Source organism: Stegodyphus dumicola, chromosome X1 (genome assembly GCF_044657685.1).
Source record: "Stegodyphus dumicola isolate Sdum_Otavi_A_Nest chromosome X1, ASM4465768v1".
Taxonomy (NCBI): Eukaryota; Metazoa; Arthropoda; class Arachnida; order Araneae; family Eresidae; genus Stegodyphus; species Stegodyphus dumicola.
Genome location: NC_140780.1, coordinates 108945092 through 108963530, shown reverse-complemented (window position 1 = coordinate 108963530; position 18439 = coordinate 108945092). Strand labels below are relative to the sequence as shown.

At 35.2% G+C, this 18439-nt stretch overlaps 1 protein-coding gene across 1 annotated transcript in view; it reads right to left on the bottom strand.

The window, feature by feature from the left end:
- Positions 1 to 3004: 3004 nt before the first annotated feature.
- Positions 3005 to 18439, bottom strand: part of LOC118185174 (heart- and neural crest derivatives-expressed protein 2-like) — a 54321-nt gene continuing 38886 nt past the window's right edge. Inside the window, exon 2 of the mRNA XM_035354995.2 lies at positions 3005 to 5512. Within this exon, the coding sequence (XP_035210886.1) occupies positions 5408 to 5512 (105 nt within the window). The 3' untranslated portion in view covers positions 3005 to 5407. The remainder of the gene's footprint in view (positions 5513 to 18439) is intronic.

Sequence of the window (18439 nt, the reverse complement as noted above, 5' to 3'; positions counted from 1 at the left end):
GTTTTAAATTCTTTTATGAAAGATTTTCTGAGTTCTTTAAATACAACTGCAAAAATTAATATTCTTTCATTGTCCATTTCTGCAAACGGTGCATCAAAGCAAAACTAGAATTAACTAAGTTAAGTAATGAAACTAGATGTAATTAGATAGTTATATGTAATTTTTAAATTTCTAATAACAACATAAATTATCTTGTTTTCAGAAGTCATAAATAAATTCATTTAAAATAAAATTATGAATTCGTGTAAAGTTTGTTGGCAGGGATTAAATACACATTTTAACTTACAGAAGTTTTTTCATTGATAAAATGTTTTACAATGGGTTAAATTCTGTTAGGACACAATTTCAAATTCTTTAGAAAATGAAGTAATTTATATTTTACACGCTTTTGTCACATGTGTTTTATATTTACTTTATTTTTGCGTACTTTTTATTTGTATCTATAGAAATTGATGTTTGAATGTAGTTATGTAAGTTTAGAGCCAAAAAAGTTCTAGAAAACCATAGTTTCCAATCGAAGTGTGGAATCATTATGAAGCAGCCTTCAAACAATGTCCTAAAACAACAAATTATTACGAAAGCTTTCATAAGGAACTAAATTCATTATTTAATTGTAGCCATTCCAGTAAAGTCATGCTAGGAAGGCGTAAGAAATACCTTATATATTACCCCCTTTTAAAGAGCGACTGGGATTTTTAGGGGACCCAATCGCCAAATCCTGGGTGTGAAGAATCATCATCCACCACCCTTTTAGTTCGGGCGCCACTGTAGAGATATTAGGTATTTTGGAAGCAGGAGATGTGAGAAATGAGCAGACCCTTCGCCGGAAATCGAACCACGGACTTCTGGAATACGCGCCCAGCGCGCAGACCATCACACCACGAAGGCATGCCAAGAAGGCGGGAGAATACCTTATAAGTTTATGTGAAATATGTATTTATGATTTATATATAACAAGGTATTTTACATAATTAATTATTTCTATTTGCTTATTCTTCTAAATGCTTATATTATAAAATTTGTAACTTATACTTACTATAATTTTATTTAACAATTAAAATTGTAATAATTTTTCGCTGTACATTCTGTTTCATTTTTATTCCTCGCTCATCTCTTTTTCCTAATTCAAAGCGGCCCATTTGTTAATCTTATACAGCAACTAAATATACACATAAGTTATACAGTTTTTGATATATATACTGGCCACTCCCCACTAGGAAGAACGTAAGTTAATTAATACTTTTTCTGGCCCTTATATCTTCATGTACATTCACTTTTCTTATTATATTTTTATTTTTATATTATTTTTTATTTGTTTTGCAAAGTTTGCATTATTTATCTTATATTATTTTGTAATTTTCTAATGTTTATATCAACTAATTTGAATTCTATTTCATAATGACAATTTCCAATGTTTAATTTTTACAAATAATATTGAACTCAAATGCATAAACACGAGGGTGTCGGGGAACGGTTACTCGAGATTTATAGAAATTTACTGCAGAAATTGCTTTCTCACTCAAAATAGAATTGGTTAAAATGCTTAATAGGAATAAGTTCTCTGAATATCAGCATTGGCTCATAATCCCTTCTATTCACGGAAATATTTGGCCTGTCTTGAATTGCCGGTTTGGCTTAGCCTTATTGCTCGAGTAAAGACGAAACACCTTCGTATTTATTTATTAATTATTGTTCATTGAACGGGAGTTGGTTTGTTCCTCTTGAAAAGTCAACTAATTTCCGATCAATGACAATGATTACATGCATTTAATTTAATTCTTGCCTTTAATTTATTCCTTTTACAATTGAAATTTTATTATTCATGATTTAATTCCAGTCCCCGTTAAAACATTTTTAACATTTTACTTTCAAGTTACTTCAAAACATCTTTCACGATATAACTTACTAGTATGAATTCACTCTTTTAAGATAATCCTACTATAGTTAAACTTAGGAGATAATATAATCAATTCATCAATATGTTTTAGAAAATAAATTATTATATATATTCCATACATGTTTTGGTAATTGAAAGAATTTTTCTTTGAAAAATTCAAGTAGGTGTACGATGTTCAAATCGATTAATTATTGATTGTTTAATGTAAGGATATTTCTACGTATTTTATTTATCAGTGGGATTATTTCCATGTGAGCATATATCTATGTGAGCTTTTTTTCGTGTGAGCATATTTCTAAGTGAGCATTTTTCCATGTGAGCTTTTTTCTATATGGGCATATTTCTGTGTGAGCTTTTTTCCTATGAGCATTATTCTGCGAGCATTTTTCCTGTGGGCGTTTTTCCTGTGGGGATTTTTCGGTCATCGATTCAGCATGGTTGTTGTCACTGGAATGATTCCGTTCATTTCAAAGAATCCGAGCACAGTTATGAAGCCATAGGTATTCAAACTAAAAGACACGATATATATGTCTAACTATTTTTAATCGTTATTATATATTTATCATTAATGAGATTTTTAAAGTGTAAGACAGCGGCCGAGCGGTAAAGACGCTGAACACTGGTAGTTCGGTCCGAGGCTCGAATCCCGCGAACGGGCTGGCTGCATGGGCGTTTTCGTGGTTTTCCCCATGTGTAACGTGTATACGAGCCAATTTCCCTTAGAAAGTCCTCCACGAAGGCATCCCTCCCTTTAGGCGAGATAGCCCTCGTGTGCTTTGCCATAATTAAATAATCCAATCCAATCCAATTAAGGTGTAAGAAAATTTTGCAAGCCTATTATTAAAATGGAAAAGGAACGAATGGCATAAAATACATTCAAAACAAAAATTTACGACTAAATTAATTCAATTTTGTGTATTAACTCTTCCACTGTTGTGAAATTAAGCAATTATTTCTTTCAAAACACGAACGTTATTTGTCAGTCATTGCGTACACTGGCGGTGCGTAACTGAAATGCAAGCCGTATTTGATGATCATCAAAATGTTAAATAAATCTAACAAAATTATGCCACGAACAGATTCACAAAATAAATTAGAACAAAAAAATTATTTTTGACATATAATTTATTGACTGAAAACACAACAATATATTTCAGATACAATTTATTTACAAAATGAGCAGAATCTAAAATCTTTGGCCTTTCGTCAAAAAATATACATAACAAAGCTATAATATTACGTTTGCTAATAAAATATAAATACACTTTGGCATTAGCTTTGGTCATTGCACTTACGTTCAAATGAAATCACAAATGGTAAGACACAAACAATTTTAATGTATAAAAGTATATTACTCGCGTAGCAAAAAGATTCTGAATTTTTTTTTAAATATTAGTGTAATTTTCAACTTCTTCAAGGCGTTCAGAAAGCGAGCTATCCTAAATCTTCAAATATATTCTCCACGTAGTTACTCTTACCAATCCTTCTAACCGATTTGCTCATGGATTTTGAGTGCATGGACTCTGATGAAGCAATAATCAAATGCTGAAAGGAAAAAAGGGATATCAGATGCTCTTGATGGTTCATTGCACGAGACAAGACAGATTGAATGGTGACTGGGCACAGGAAGATTGCATCGACTCTCAAGCTGTAGAAGACGACACAAACAGCAAATCCAGCAGCATAAAATGACTGAAAGCTTAGGGAGTAGCAGTGGACAACAATAAGAGAGAGGCTAGATTCAGAATTCACGGAAGAAATAGCTTAGTAGATATTGTAATGTTAATATTACAATTTAATCTTATTGGCATATAGGTTTCTCTTAAATAATTACCATTTTGACAACTATCTGCAGTTTATCCATGAATGCTTTTCAAATGTTATGTTAACTGCCTCCTTTGGAAATTAAATTATTCTCATAATTTTCTCCTCATGATTTTCAGACAACAAAATTAATAAGAAAAGGGAAAATACGTGAGTAAATACGGTAATCGTATTATGATCAACTAGTATAATAATAACCTGTTGCTTCCTCAGGCAAAAACGTTCTGTTAACTGATTAATCACAAAATCCAGTTCGTAAAAGCCTGTTTGTGTGAATCATTGCTTGCATAAGTTTTACTATCAGAAAGGCCTCATCTAATAAGCATAAAAATTGAAACGTCAGACAAGGCACTGAATTTATGAATCAGGAAATTTACATTAAATTTCTGAGCATGAATATTAATTTTGAATTCAGATATAAGATAAATCCCTATTACTTAAAAATATTCTATATATTAATAGGAAGATCAAAGACTGAGGTAGCCTTAAGGCAGATTTTTATATAAACTGCTATAAAAATTGTATCCTGATAAAACCGTACATGCCTAAAAAGTCGCATGTTTCTTCACATTGCTTTTCGGTATATATGTATGCATACAAACATTATAAAATATGTATGCGTTTGATGAAAAATACGCTTATGTCTACTCTGTAGCTGCCATACTTATCAACAACACGTTTGCATAAGTTTCACCTGAAGCTCAAACATTTCACACGTAATATTGTTAAAAGTTATTTGTTAAAAACTCCAGTATTAGCGTATTTATATAACGTACTATTTCAAATTTAAGCAGAATATTTTATTTATATTTTTAATACTTAAAAAAGGCGCAGCTTTAATTCAAAGTGAATATTTTAACAACATATATCTGCTGATCTCCCACTACCCAACGATTAGGTGATAAATAATTGAGGCTTAAAAATGAAAATGATTTTAAAAATGGGTATTTTTCACTACTATTGTAAATTTTACTATTTTCTTACTATTTTTCTATTATTTTACTTTATTTTCTTTTATTTTACTATTCTTACTATTTTTTCATTTTCGCAGTTTTTAAAATCCTACTGGGCGTTTAAATTTCAAGGCAGATAATTTATTATTATTTTTTTTAATTTTGAAGTCCTACTGCGGCTTGAATTTGAAGTAATATGGTATTAATACTGGTCGACTTTCCGAAACTATTCCGTAGCTGGTTCATTCTTAGGCGTGAGATCAAAAATATGAAATTATTTTATGTGTGGTAATAGATCATGCTCGGTAAACCAAGGTGTTCTAAGAAAAAAGTACATTTATTTTTATACCATGCGTATCAAATTCATCCCATACAGAGTACTCATATCTCTCTTTGAAAGACTTTATGTCTTACCAATTAATTATTTAAAAAAATGTTTTAGAAAAGCATGAGAAAGAGCGTATATTATGCTTTGTGGTTTGATATTTTACAAGCCAAATGAACCTTTTCTTAAAAATGTAATAGTGCTGACTCGGGCTCCTAAGACAACGTTTGAGATTTTCCTTGCCATAAAACTTTAAGTCACAGTGGAACGTTGAAACTCCTACTCAACATGTATATGTTTAGAGCTCAACTGAGCATTTTGATTTTATTCGCGTACAGTCAGTCTGTTTCACAACTATGTCGATCACAACTAAAATCTTGGAAATCCAATAACTGCTCTCTAAAGGGACTAAGTGGGATTTTCGTGTTTCAGTTCCAGTGCCCACACGTGTTGAGGCCATCCTGTTCTTCCACTGGCTTTCCGATTTCTTGTGCTATCAACTAAGTGGGATGGCTGTCAAAAGAAAAAAAAGTCTTTATTTCGTATAATAACTCTAAAAAAAGGAAAACAATCACACAAAAACATGCATTTTGTCAAGTAACGAAATATTCTGAACATTTTCAAAAGGACTTTGAAACTTTTTACGTATAAATGATTCCCGTAACTTATATATTAAAACAGAAAACTCCTGTCCTTGCAAAGTGAAATGAAGAAATAATGGTTATCTTTGGGGAAAACAGGTGTTTACAACTGAAATCTATTCCTCAACAATATAAAGTTTTAAATTTTTTACAGCAATGTGAAAATAAACAATCGATTCTTGGAATAGTAGTCAATACGTGTGACAATCATTCACTATTTTTCTGCAATATTACTGGGCTGTCTACGGCCTTTTTCCCCATATGTAACATTAATACGAGCCAGTTTCGTTCAGAAGGTTCCCCACGAAAACATTTCTTAATCAGAACAGCTCAATGCCACAATCAAATATTTTTCAATTCAAGCTTAATGATACCAGGTGTTAAAAACTCATTGCCATAAAACTTTAACCAGTTTTTTACATTTTTAAAACTAATTTCACATTTTTTCAATGTTATCAGTTTTATTAATATCTACTTCTGTAAGAATAGCGAGGAATAAATGAGTATTTCTCTGTATTCTAAAAGTAGTAATAACTTTTCTGGGCCTCGCGATTTCTAGATTAATCTATGTCATATAGCTTGCGTAACGCTGTGTCGTAGCTAATTCGGAACTTACTCAAAATTTTGAGAAATGAAACCTTTCTCACCTAAGCCAAAAACCTTCTCTGGGTGAGCTTGCATAATGGATAAATGCGCAGTTTTAGCTTCTGCCTCTCTTCCGATTAAGATGCTATTCTGCTTATCGCAGCAGTATTAAAAAAAGTAAGTGTTTCTGAATAGGCACGATTAGAGTGCGAAGTAAATTGTGGCTCAAAATGTCAATTAAAATAAAAATGACGATTTGATCTGCCTCGACTGCCAAGTTTGCTGTTCATTACGAATTCAACATTTTATCATTATGCACAAATATATAGCTGTACGTATTATGAATACTAAAAATCTTCAGCACGTAACAAAAGCTTACAGAAATAGGTTTTTGTATGCAAGCGGTTGGATAAGATGCATTACACTAGGTGTTTTTTTTTAACTGATAAGTCTCAGAGCAATTTGTAATTCGGCTTATCACCTGCAATGCCACCAACTTTGTTCGAGGAACTAATGACCATATAGCAAAAAGCTACCACGGAAAAAAAAAAAAAAAAAGTTGCGAAAGTTGCCGATAGGGGAACATGTGGCGCTGTTCTAGACTATAAAACTGAAAATTTGTACGAAACGCAGATAAAATTTGGAAATGTAAAGTATCGGTTACGTAAACGACAGCAGTAATTCAGTCTCTCATTGTACCTCAGCACGCGTTACTTCTGAATTTGTTTTATTTTCATCAATCGAACGCAATCATCGATTTTCGTGATTATAGAAGTCGTAACAATCTACGTAAAGGTCCTGTATCAACTGCATTAAAAGGCATACTTCAGAAGCTTCAAGAGGATCCTTAGTAGTTCGGTTTGGTATAGGGTGGAAACCGGAGTCAGAATAGACAATTACTGATGTCGCGACTGCAATCTTTGAAAGAACCCGTGGGACCATTGCTGCTAGCAGCTGTACCCAGGCATAGCGTGACAACTGGATTTGAATCTTTCAACGGGAAATCTTGTGAAAAGTTCTTCACTTCTACCCATACAAGGGAATCCGCATGCAAAAATTAAAGCACAACTATTATCATAAACCGGTGGCATCTGCTCTGACATTTCCTGCCTGGATGAGGACGAAGATACTTGGCTTTGGAGGATTCTGTGGGAAGATGAGGTCCAATTTCACCCAAATAAGACTTTAAACATTCATAGTTCTCGAATTTGGTTATTCGAACTGCTTCATAGAGGTTCAGAAAATACATCTGCACTCACTAAAAGTCATTATTTGGTATGGCTTTACAACAGACTTCATTAGCGAACCATTCTTTTTTTAGAACATTACAATAACAGTATCCCACACCTTTACTGTTACCACGCAAAGGTATCATGACATGCTGAATAGTTCGTCATTTCTCATCTTCAGGAGCGGGAAGTTTTGTATCAGTTAACCTGTTCAGGACCAGCGTCGCGTATACGCGACACAACGATTCCACTCCTACCAGCCCAGCGTCCAGTATACGCGACGCAACGATTCTGCTCCTACGAGCCCAGCGTCGCGTAAACGCGACATCAAAACGGAACGATTTATTTGAATTTTTAAAAGCCAGTAAATGGAGCTAAGCGGTAATTGTTTTCATATGGATTGATTCATGCGGCATTTGATCTTCATATCCTGGCATTAGTTTCTGTTTTGTGTTTCTGGCTGTGAGAGATTTATTGAAATAAACAAACTGGAAATCACGGCTGTGAATTAAAGGGCGTTTTTGTTTATTTCGTTAGGATTATTTTTCTTGTTTTCCTATTTATTTTGAAACTTAACATAAGATTCCTTGCTTAATTGAAAAATAACATTACAACATTATTACAGAAGGAGAAAGACTATCAGCTTTCTTGACGCGTAATGCGTCTTGCTCGCATTTCTCAGGAAAGAGTCAGCGTTTTTGATTTTCTTACTCGATTTAATAGGTCATTATATATAATACCTTGAATGCTCATTATATATAATTACACAGGCGTTATATTTTGGTATTTAATGTATTTACTTTACATATAATGTAATTATATATAATGTATATATTGACGTGATCAGTAACGGATGTCTCGCCAGTGGGGGGTCTTTCCTTGATCACTTTCCTGTAATTGTGGAAGCTGTTTTCGATTTAGAGAAACAAAAAGTCTTCTAATATAAACCTGATGTCACACAGGGTTTGAGGATGAAATATTTCTGAGTGTCTTTTGAAGTTTTGTGACATGTGATAGGGTTATATTCAGTGTCATTCCGTTAGACATGGCTAAGAGACCTTACCTAAAAACTTAAAAATTTGTCCAAAATCACCGGATATTCCACCTTTCCGTCTAACTGGAAGACAGTTTCTGAAAATTTACGTTGACGGAGGAGGTAATAAAGGTAGGAGAAAGATGTGTTGTGTGCGCTAAAACCAAAGAAAAGCGAAAGCAAACAACGTATTTTGAATGCGAAATATGCAATGTAGGACTGTGTGTCGATTCTTGTTTTGGATTATTTTACACACAGCAGAATTTTTAAACAGGAATTTAATTCTCTACAAGTAATTCTTATTTAGTTTTTTTTAAATTTCATATTTGTAATTTTTTTCATCCTACTAGTATTTATTTCTCTGTGTATAGTTATGATTTTAGTATTTTGCCGGTTTGATTTATTTCCATTAATGTGATATTCTTTATATTAATACACATTAAAAACAAGTACATTAAATATGCAACTTCGAAAATTGAAATCATAATATAAAAATGCTGATTTTATATTCTTTTTTGGGGGGGTTGTAAAATTAGGTTTAACTGCTGAAAATGCGCGGGACGGTGGCGACGATCCATTTCAGAGGGGCCGATCCCGTGACTGCGCTTCGTTCTCCCGGTGCTGGCTCTTAAGGGGTTAACTTTTATGCGGGATGGAGCACCACCGCACATTGGTCTATCGGTACAGCAGCTGCTGCGCCATCACTTTACAAAAGAAAGGGTTAAAAGTTGGCCGTCATGAATGTTGTGTACAATGTCTGATTCCCGAGAAGGTGGTCACGTTGTAAAAAGTTTATGCCCTCATGAAACAAATCCATTTGCTACATTAAAGCGGTGTTGCATTGAAATTTCTTGTTTGTAACTAATTTGTGTAGACCAGAACAGCGCCACGTTTTCCGCTGTTGGCAACTTACGGAACTAGATTTTTTCCCATGTCTTCATTAGCTGCCCTACCAAATTTGGTGGCATTCCAACTGATAGACCGAGATACAGATGGCTTTCAGTAGTGTCAGTTGAAATTAAACACCCTCCACATCTAAATAAAATAGTTTTATGTGGTGAAATATCTTTTTGCGGCAGTATTTGGTTGATTTATTTGATTACGGCGAAGCACGCGGAGACTTTCTAAGGAAAACTGGCTCGTCTCCACGTTACACATGGGGAAAACCACGAAAATGCTCATGCTGCTAGTCCGTTCGCCAGTAATCGATCCTAGGTCGAACTAACAGTGTTCAGTACCTTTATTGATCGGTGCTGTGGAACTCGTTTGTATTTGGACGATGGTTGTATCAAGTTTAAAACGGCTACCATTTCTCAAGAATCGTATGAATCACAAGAAACGCCGCAGACCACAATTTTATATTTCAAAATCTGCATAGATTTGATTCCTTCGATTTAAGAAGTATAGCCTAAGTCAGTAATCCTGATTGGGGTAAATTTTACTGTCAATGCTGTAGTTCGCAGATAGCCCAGGTGTGCTTTGATATAGTAAAATAAACCAAACCATCATTATACTGCGTTACTTTCGCCGCACACACTGTAATAACTTTTAAAGCGAATTATTGCAATAGTGCATTCTCTAACTCGAGTGTAGTTATAACATATATGGCATACTGATTATAGCTACGATGTATGTCGATTTACTGGATATGACCACATATTTTAAGCAAAAAAATTATCTATTTATCTATTGCACAATGGGTGATATGCGACAGATTTTCGCATTGAAAGAAAATTGCATGTGTGCGCAACTTAAGTTTTCTGCCACCGTCGAAGAAAACTACTGTCGAGATGATTTTAAGTATTTTATGTGAAAAAAAGTGGATGTTATATGGACATACTTAACATTTACAGAACAAATATTATTTCAAGATATACTTATTAATACTGACTTCACAAAACATACTGTATGGCCTGCAAAAGTGTTGGCGAATATCTTAATGGGCACAACCAAATATAGATGGTTGCTACTGGTTTAACCATCTGCTAACAGACAAAACGGGTATAAAGCATCTTTTCTACATGTTTTGAAACAAAATGAAAAGAGAATATACATCTCTATTTCAAATAATTTATTATTCGTTATTTTAAGTATATTCGTTTGCTCTGCTTTTGGAATTGAAGCACAAATTCTTTGCAGCTTTTACGGCCACTAGCGACCAAGCGGTAAACCCGCTTGGAGTTTTCGTGTCCTTTCTTATGTGTAACATCTATACGTTTCTTATAAAACGTCCTCAAAGAAGGCATTCTCTCCATTAGGCAGACAGCTTTCGAGTGCACTTTGCCACGATCTAAATAATCCACTATCTGCAGCTTTTGAAATTTATTCATACCGCTAAACTAAATATCAGTTATCATGTTATTAATTGCAGTTTTAGCAAAGCTTAATTCTGCATTATAAACGTTAATTATCAAATGTATAAATCTGCGAAAAATAAGATCTTTCATTTGGATTTTTTTAAGAATTTAGAATTATTTCCCGATATCTCAAAACCTTCTTCTGCTTATCTTCTGAATTTCTTATTTGACCCGAAACTTGTGATTAAGTCTTTTTTAAATAATATGGTTTTCGCTATGTATGGTGATTAAAACACTGTCGTAACATGTTTCTAAAGAAAATTCAGTTTTGCAATTTGAAGTAGTAAAATGCTTAACCTGCAATCGGTTCAATGTAACACCATTCTTACGGAAATAAACATTTGTTCATATCAAGCCACAGTCGTTATAAACAGTAATAAGAGATAATTCATTTTCAATTGGAAGGCAAACTTGTTTAATTAACAAGGTATTCCATTTGAGCTGTTAATTATAAAATCAATTTAAGCAGTTTCACAAGTATCTCGCTATGTACCTGGTAACATTACTTCTACTAAAAATCTTAAACAATTCAGGCACACTTAGCATTCCACAGACTTTGCTCATATGGTGACTCATAGCTTTGCTTCTTTGAGTCTTAACAGTTTACAGTATACAAATACAGCGCAGCATATAACTTGCAGATACTACACCGCACACACACTATTCGAGAGCAATTCAAATTCTCTGCGGCACAGCTGAAAGTCGAAAGCTATCATGTCTCTCTTCATAGTTAAAAAAAGTCTCCCAAAACAAAGGTTACAACAACATGTACTTAGAAAAAACTAAATAGAATAAAAAATAAATTTTAATAATTCCGAAGAACAACGAAAGACATCGTTGTGCGGCTGAATGTTCTAGAATTGTAACTGCGCATCTACCATCAGAACGTTTTCCTCTTTTGTGATCCTCTTTTGTGAAGGCTTTGCTAAAACTTACATATCTCTGCCTGTGTTTCAATAATCTGCTAGTCATACGCTATGTGGTATGGTCTGTGGTTTATGTAAGAATTAAAGTTACCCCCTTTTGACGGCAGTTCAAAGAAATAAACAGTTTACATTCCCATGAACTAAAAATCCTTCATAGAAGATAGAATACTTCATAAAAATCCATATCGAATCCAGAATTACACACAAGCTAAATAAAGAGCTTACCTAAAAATTACATGACACTATTAGTCCCAGAAGCTGGAAGCTGCATAATGGGGACGAATTTTGAGATACGTAATGTAATCCTTTTATACTTGAACTTTCAATGAAGAAACCCTCCAGCAATTTTCCACTTTCTTCCGCAAAGAGAATGCATGTCATATTCCAATGAGAATCTCTGAAAGCCACATATTACGCGTTTCAGCGCTACTTTTATCTTCGCCAAAATTAAACCCAACCTCGGTTTTGAGCCCGAAATTCATCTGATATCAGGAACTGTAAAATATACGCTAGGAAGAAATCCCAAGACCCAAACAAAAAAATATGCTGAAGATGTTATTTTAAAAAACGATCGCTACTATGTGATCTTCCTCGCATCTATATCAGTTCTATGCTTAGGCCAGTTCCGATGTCTCTGATTTGCTTTTCCGCAAATAATCGAGTTGCCTGTCAAATTGTTTATACCGAGTTTTGTTATAAACGATTTTTCAGGTGTAATCAGTCGTTAATTAAATAGATATGTACGGCCAAGGGTATTATATCGGTTCAAAATGACCCTTCTAAAAAGTTTAAATGCTGACGTGTCGTAAAACCAGGACAGTGGTTATCTTTCCTACTCTATATCAATTATTTTTATTGAGTTTTTAGGTTATTTTGAAGTAGGAGTTATGAAAAATGTGCAAGGCCATCCCGGGATTCGAACTTGGGCCTCTTGAATACGCATCGGGTGTGCTACCGTTATACCGTTTCCAACATGCCACGAAGGCATGTTGGAAAGAAGGAGAAAATACCTTAGACACTCCCCCTTTTAAAAGGGCGACTGGGGATGAGGGGACCCAATCGCCAAATCTTGGTGGTGACGAATTATCATCCACCACCTTTTAATTCGGGGGCCCTTGTAGAGACATTAGGTTTTTTATGGTGGAGACGTGAAAAATGAGCAGTGTCTTCGCCGGGACTCGAGCCTGAACCTCTCGAATACGCGTCGAGTGCGCTACCGTTATACCACGAAAGCATGTTGGAAAGAGGGAGAAAATACCTTATAACGTTAATAGCTGAAAAAAGAATATTTGATACATGAATCAATTACTGCCAGATGTTGGATAGTAGATGTTGTTGGTTTATAGTGTTCATATAAACAAACTTTATATAAACGAATCGAAAAAACGCAGAATGTTAATCTTTTAAACTACAAACTTTGCTCAGCGGTTTTAAAATTTGAGCTCGAGGACCTCTTTCATACGATACGCGTTTTACCAGATTCCATTTAAAATTGTATTTTTTTCTTAGCACATAAAAAACAGCTCCTGTACATAAGCTAATTATATTTCACTACTGTTTATTAGTATCTCAGTTTATTTTCAAATTCTGCAAAATTTTATTTTGTACAAGAAAGAATTAGAAAATAAATTCGTATTACATTTCTTATGAAAAGAGAAATATATTTGATTCTATTTTCTACGAGAAGGTTGTTGCTGTGTCTTTGCATTGGGGGTTCAACTAATTCCGATACTATTGTCTTTGTCGAAAATATATTAAGCTGAAGAGAAATAATCGCTTAATAGAATTTTCTGCCTCTATATTTTTTAATACTATATTCCTCAAGCACTACCAAAATCCAGCAAGGTTATTCTGCTTGAGGAACATTGTGTTGTAATTCCTGAAGCTGCATTTGTTCCGAAGAACTCAAGATTTCGATTTCATGAATTTAATTTCTTCGTAATGAAATTATTCATGACGATATTAAAAACGGTTAGGTTAGGTAAGGTTATTTAATTACGGCAAAGCCTCGAGGGCTATCTGCCTAAGGAGATGGATGCCTTCGTGGAGGACTTTCTAAGGAAAACTGGCTCGTATACACTTTACACATGGGGAAAACCACGAAAACACCCATGCAGCCAGCCCGTTCAAGGGATTCGAACCTCGGACCGAACTACCAGTGTTCAGCGACTTTACCGCTCGGCCGCTGGTGGGCCAATATTAAAAAGGAAATCAAATTTTAGTTTGAAAAAGTTTCCAGGCCATATAGTTTAAGTCTCGCTGATAGAGCTAGTTTGCAGTTTTCTTCATCTAACAGCTTGAACATTTCGAGGCAATCTGCAGCTACCATCTTTTAAAATATACTTTAGAAGATGTTTCAAGAGTAGCATGCCATCTAAGAAATATCTGAGGGTTGGTGGTATATCAGAAAAATAAATGAATACATATTTTCCTCGCATTCATTTGCTACAAAAATTTGTATGATTATCCAAAGATTTTTTAAATGCTACCACAGAAACTATATACAAGAAATTGGATAGTTTCTTAGTAGAGATCTTTCAAGTCTACAGTTAACGAGAAGGTCTCTCTCTATACAGCTGTACAGGATGGCCCATGATAAAGTCGCCTGCCTTCATTAGCGATTTTATGCTCTTTGGAGGATGCCAAAGCTCTCTGCTTTTTGTCCGCTAACAGTCTGTTTGTCCGGTGACCTTAGTGTCGCTACGTGAAGCAATTGTTTAGCTTTATTTTGTTTCTCATTCACACTATTTCTATACACATTGCATCCGAAAGATCGCGTCCATCTTGTAAAGAGCGGCTCGTGCAGAGGTAAGCTTTTTCGTGAGCAACATGTACATGCACCCTACTTACACCGATGAGCCAAAACATTATGACCATCCCCACATTTTTTCAATGAACTCGTCTGTAAACGTGTAGGGCATGTGATTAATTGGGAATTGCATTTAACTGCTGCTGGAGAAGGTAAGGAATCGCCTGCTGATGTTCTTCTGCTTTAGGACTTACTTCATAGATCTACAACGTCATGCCCCGCCCCCTGGATTCACTCAGGTTACTGGGAAGTACCGCTGTAATGTGGTAGAACCCAGTATAATCACAGTAGTATCCAAGTAGCCAAGTAAAGAATTGTTCTTGCACTTGCTTTTGCGAATGATGGAAACGCTGCTGATGTAAGCGAATTTGATAGAGGGCAGATTGTAATGGTCCGAAAACTCGGAACGAGTACACGGCTGGTAGGTTGTTCACGATCTGCCGTTGTTGGTAGTTATGCGAAGTGGATAAATGACGGTGAAATCAGCAGTAGACGCCAAGATGTTGGACAGTCACGCCTCATCAAAAGAGCCGTCGGAGACTGTCCCGCTTGGTACACCAAAATCGGCACTAGACAGTATCTCAGCTGACAGCCCAATTCAATGCAGGTCCACGTGCAAGTGTTTCGGAACATACAGTTCAGCGGACACTATTTAGATATGGGACTGCGCAGCAGACGTCCCACTCGTGTGCCTCTGTTTGACCAAGCGTTATTGTCACCCCCCCTTACAGCAGGTCAGAAACAGGCTGTTGGTGGCGGTATTATGCTTTGGGGGAAGTTCTCATGGCCGGCTCTGGGACCTGTTTTCGTGGTAGATCAGACCATGCAAGCTGTGGATTCTCTGAACATATCTTCGGATCATATATACCCTTACATGGCATCTGTCTTTCCAACAGGAAATGGAATCTTCCAGCAGGACAACGCCCCATGTCACAAGGCTCGAACTATGCTGGAATGGCTCGAGGGGCATAAGGATAAATTCAAATTAACGCCCGATCTTAACCCGTTAAAGCACATTTGCGCTGCATGACACCACCATGTCAGTATAAAAACACTCGAACACCACCATGTCGGAATATCTCAACTTTGTGTGATCGCTGCTTAGACGGTTTGGTACAACCTGTCTCTAGACATCTACCAACAACTTGTGGCATCCATGCCAAGGCGAATTGCAGCTGTTTTGCAGGCCAAAGGTCGCGCAACACGTTATTGAGTAGGTGATCATAATGTTTTGCTTTACACTGTATACTCAAGATTAAAAGCTTCCATAGATAATGGTTTTCATATCTTCAGTGTATTACTTATTTGTATTCTGGGAAAACGTTTTCCTTAATTATAGTGTCTCACACTGTCTTTAACCTCAGACTGTCTCATCGACTAAAATTCCTAGGATGCTTCATCATCCTAACAACTCTGTTTCCTAAATGAGTAACATTAATATGTTTATTTCAAGTTTTTATTTTCTTTAAGTTAAATTCTGTCATATAATTTTCAATGAAAGATGTGCAACAGGAGACTCTCGTGAGGGAAAATATTATGTCTCAATATTTACTTTACTTACGATAACCTTTCTGTTTAGCTTGTGCGTACCATTCGTGCAGAATGAAGTACTGACAAGCTTTAAATGAAACTTTTAATGAGCTTTAGATCTCTCTTCTATTTTTTATCGTTGCTCCCTATTACTCTTAGTTACGATGATACGCTACTATATTTAATTGCCCTAATTTATTCCAACAACATTTCGCATAGGTTCAATAATTTATTAATAAAAAATGATTTTTTGTTAAACTTAATCGAATTTCTCATAAACCTGTATCTAAATTGGCGTATTTTGCAGCGTCATAGAACAAAGAAACCCTATCCCACCTCCTGTGTCCAAGTGGTTAAGACCGCTGGATATTGCGGGTTAGATAAAGGTTCGATCTCTGGCGAGCGAATTGGATGCATGGTTGGTTTTCGTGGTTATTTTATGTGCCAATGCCGACAGTAAACAGTGAAGGTTTTTCTCGTTTTGAATGCAGGTTCCTTTTAAACATCAATCTAAACACACATGAAACCTTCTTGCCTCAGTTTTATTTTGCAAAATGAAATAAATATAAGCTTAAAGCTACCGTTTCCTAAACAATTTAGTTGATACGTTCATTATTTTGAGTACTTTGTAATGTGAATCGAGTACTTTGTAAATGTGAATCGATTTCTTTCCTTTCATTCTTTTGCATTCTTTCATTCCGTGTTACATAGCTCTTAGATTATAGCAGTTTCCATATACCTGTGGTTGCAAATACAGTCGACAACTGATCTTTCTATTTGTAAAACGAAAAGCGAAATTTTAATTTTTGCTTTAATTCCAGCATGGATAGAAGCACTTAGAATTTATATCATCTACATCATAGATACTCATATACTTCTCGTAATAACCACAGGTGGTATAAGGTTTTTAATTTTGTGAAACTCGTTTAAGAGAGAACATTTCTCTCTCTAGGATGAACGACACTTGGGTCAGATGACTCTATTCGTCTACTCGAAGGAGTTTTTTCGCCTTCAAAATAGTTATCGCGAACTCTTTTTTTCACTAACTTATTTTTCTTTCGTCCGTGTAAGTGTAGTCGATGAGACGCCAGCCGCTGAATCTGATGGAAGGAGGGGGTAGGGAAGCAAAATAAAGCTCCCGACTGACGAAGCAATTGCGAAGGCGGCTCCTGTTACCCATGGAATACGTTTCAACAAGTGCGCCTACCAGCTCACACTCACATGGATTACTTACATTTCTGAGACGAAGTGTTATATTTCAAAGCGCTAAAACTTTGCTTGGTAAAATTTTAGCATTCAATAAAACATTTAACCACAGCAGTCTAACTGTACCAGCAGTGAGTTCTGAAGTTATCAAATGACGATGTTAAGTTACCTGTGGCAATCACTGCTGAAAAAAATGCCAAAGCCGTTCTTTCATCATTAAAGCAGTTTCCTCAAGAATTTTATTTATTTGAATAATCTGCTCTAATAAGACAAAATGATCTCAAAGAACTTACGGCAGATCGTCGACTTTATATATGTCTGCCATTTTATTTTCATTTCATAAAAAACGAAATTAACATGCATCCCGCTCTAAAGCTAGCAGCAATCTGAGAAATTTGCTAAATTTGTAACGGAAAGAATTAAATAAATCTATGAAATTTATTTTCTTACTAGGGAAAATTTTTAAAAAATTGAAATTGCGAGAAAATTTATTGCGTCTTGCTTTCTTCAAGATGGAAACTTGTGACATACAGAAGTTCTTGTGAGCTTTATATGCAACCACCCTATAAAAATTATTGCCATTCTTTATTTCGTAACATGCTGAACATTATTTTGAATTTATGACGCAAATATTCCATATAATTTTTCCATAAAGATATTTTGTTCCTGCATCTGTTAGGACAAGGAATGAAAAACGAGAACCAATAGCTTTTGGAAAAACTTTATAGGATAAACAATATGCCAACTGCAAAGGAAGCAGTTAAGTCGTTAAAAACATTAATGAATATGCGCATATGAGGCTAGAAGAAACAGGAGTCTCATCACTTCATCGGAAACGGGATTTAAACGAGTGGTTGTACCTTGAAAGCAGTCGGTGTATACGAGAACTGAGAAGAGGTCTTTTCGAAAAAGGAACAGTGAGCTATAATGAAGATATTGATGGTGCACCACCAGAACCCTCATTATAGCTCGGTGTTCCATCCTTAGTCATTCATCTGTTAATTTTAATAACACTTGCTTCTTTCACAGTTTCGGCTATTTATCAGTGCACGCATGAAAGCTTCTGCCAACCTTTTAATATCCTACAGTCCGTGATTTATAACGGGATGTCTCGTTTCCTGCAA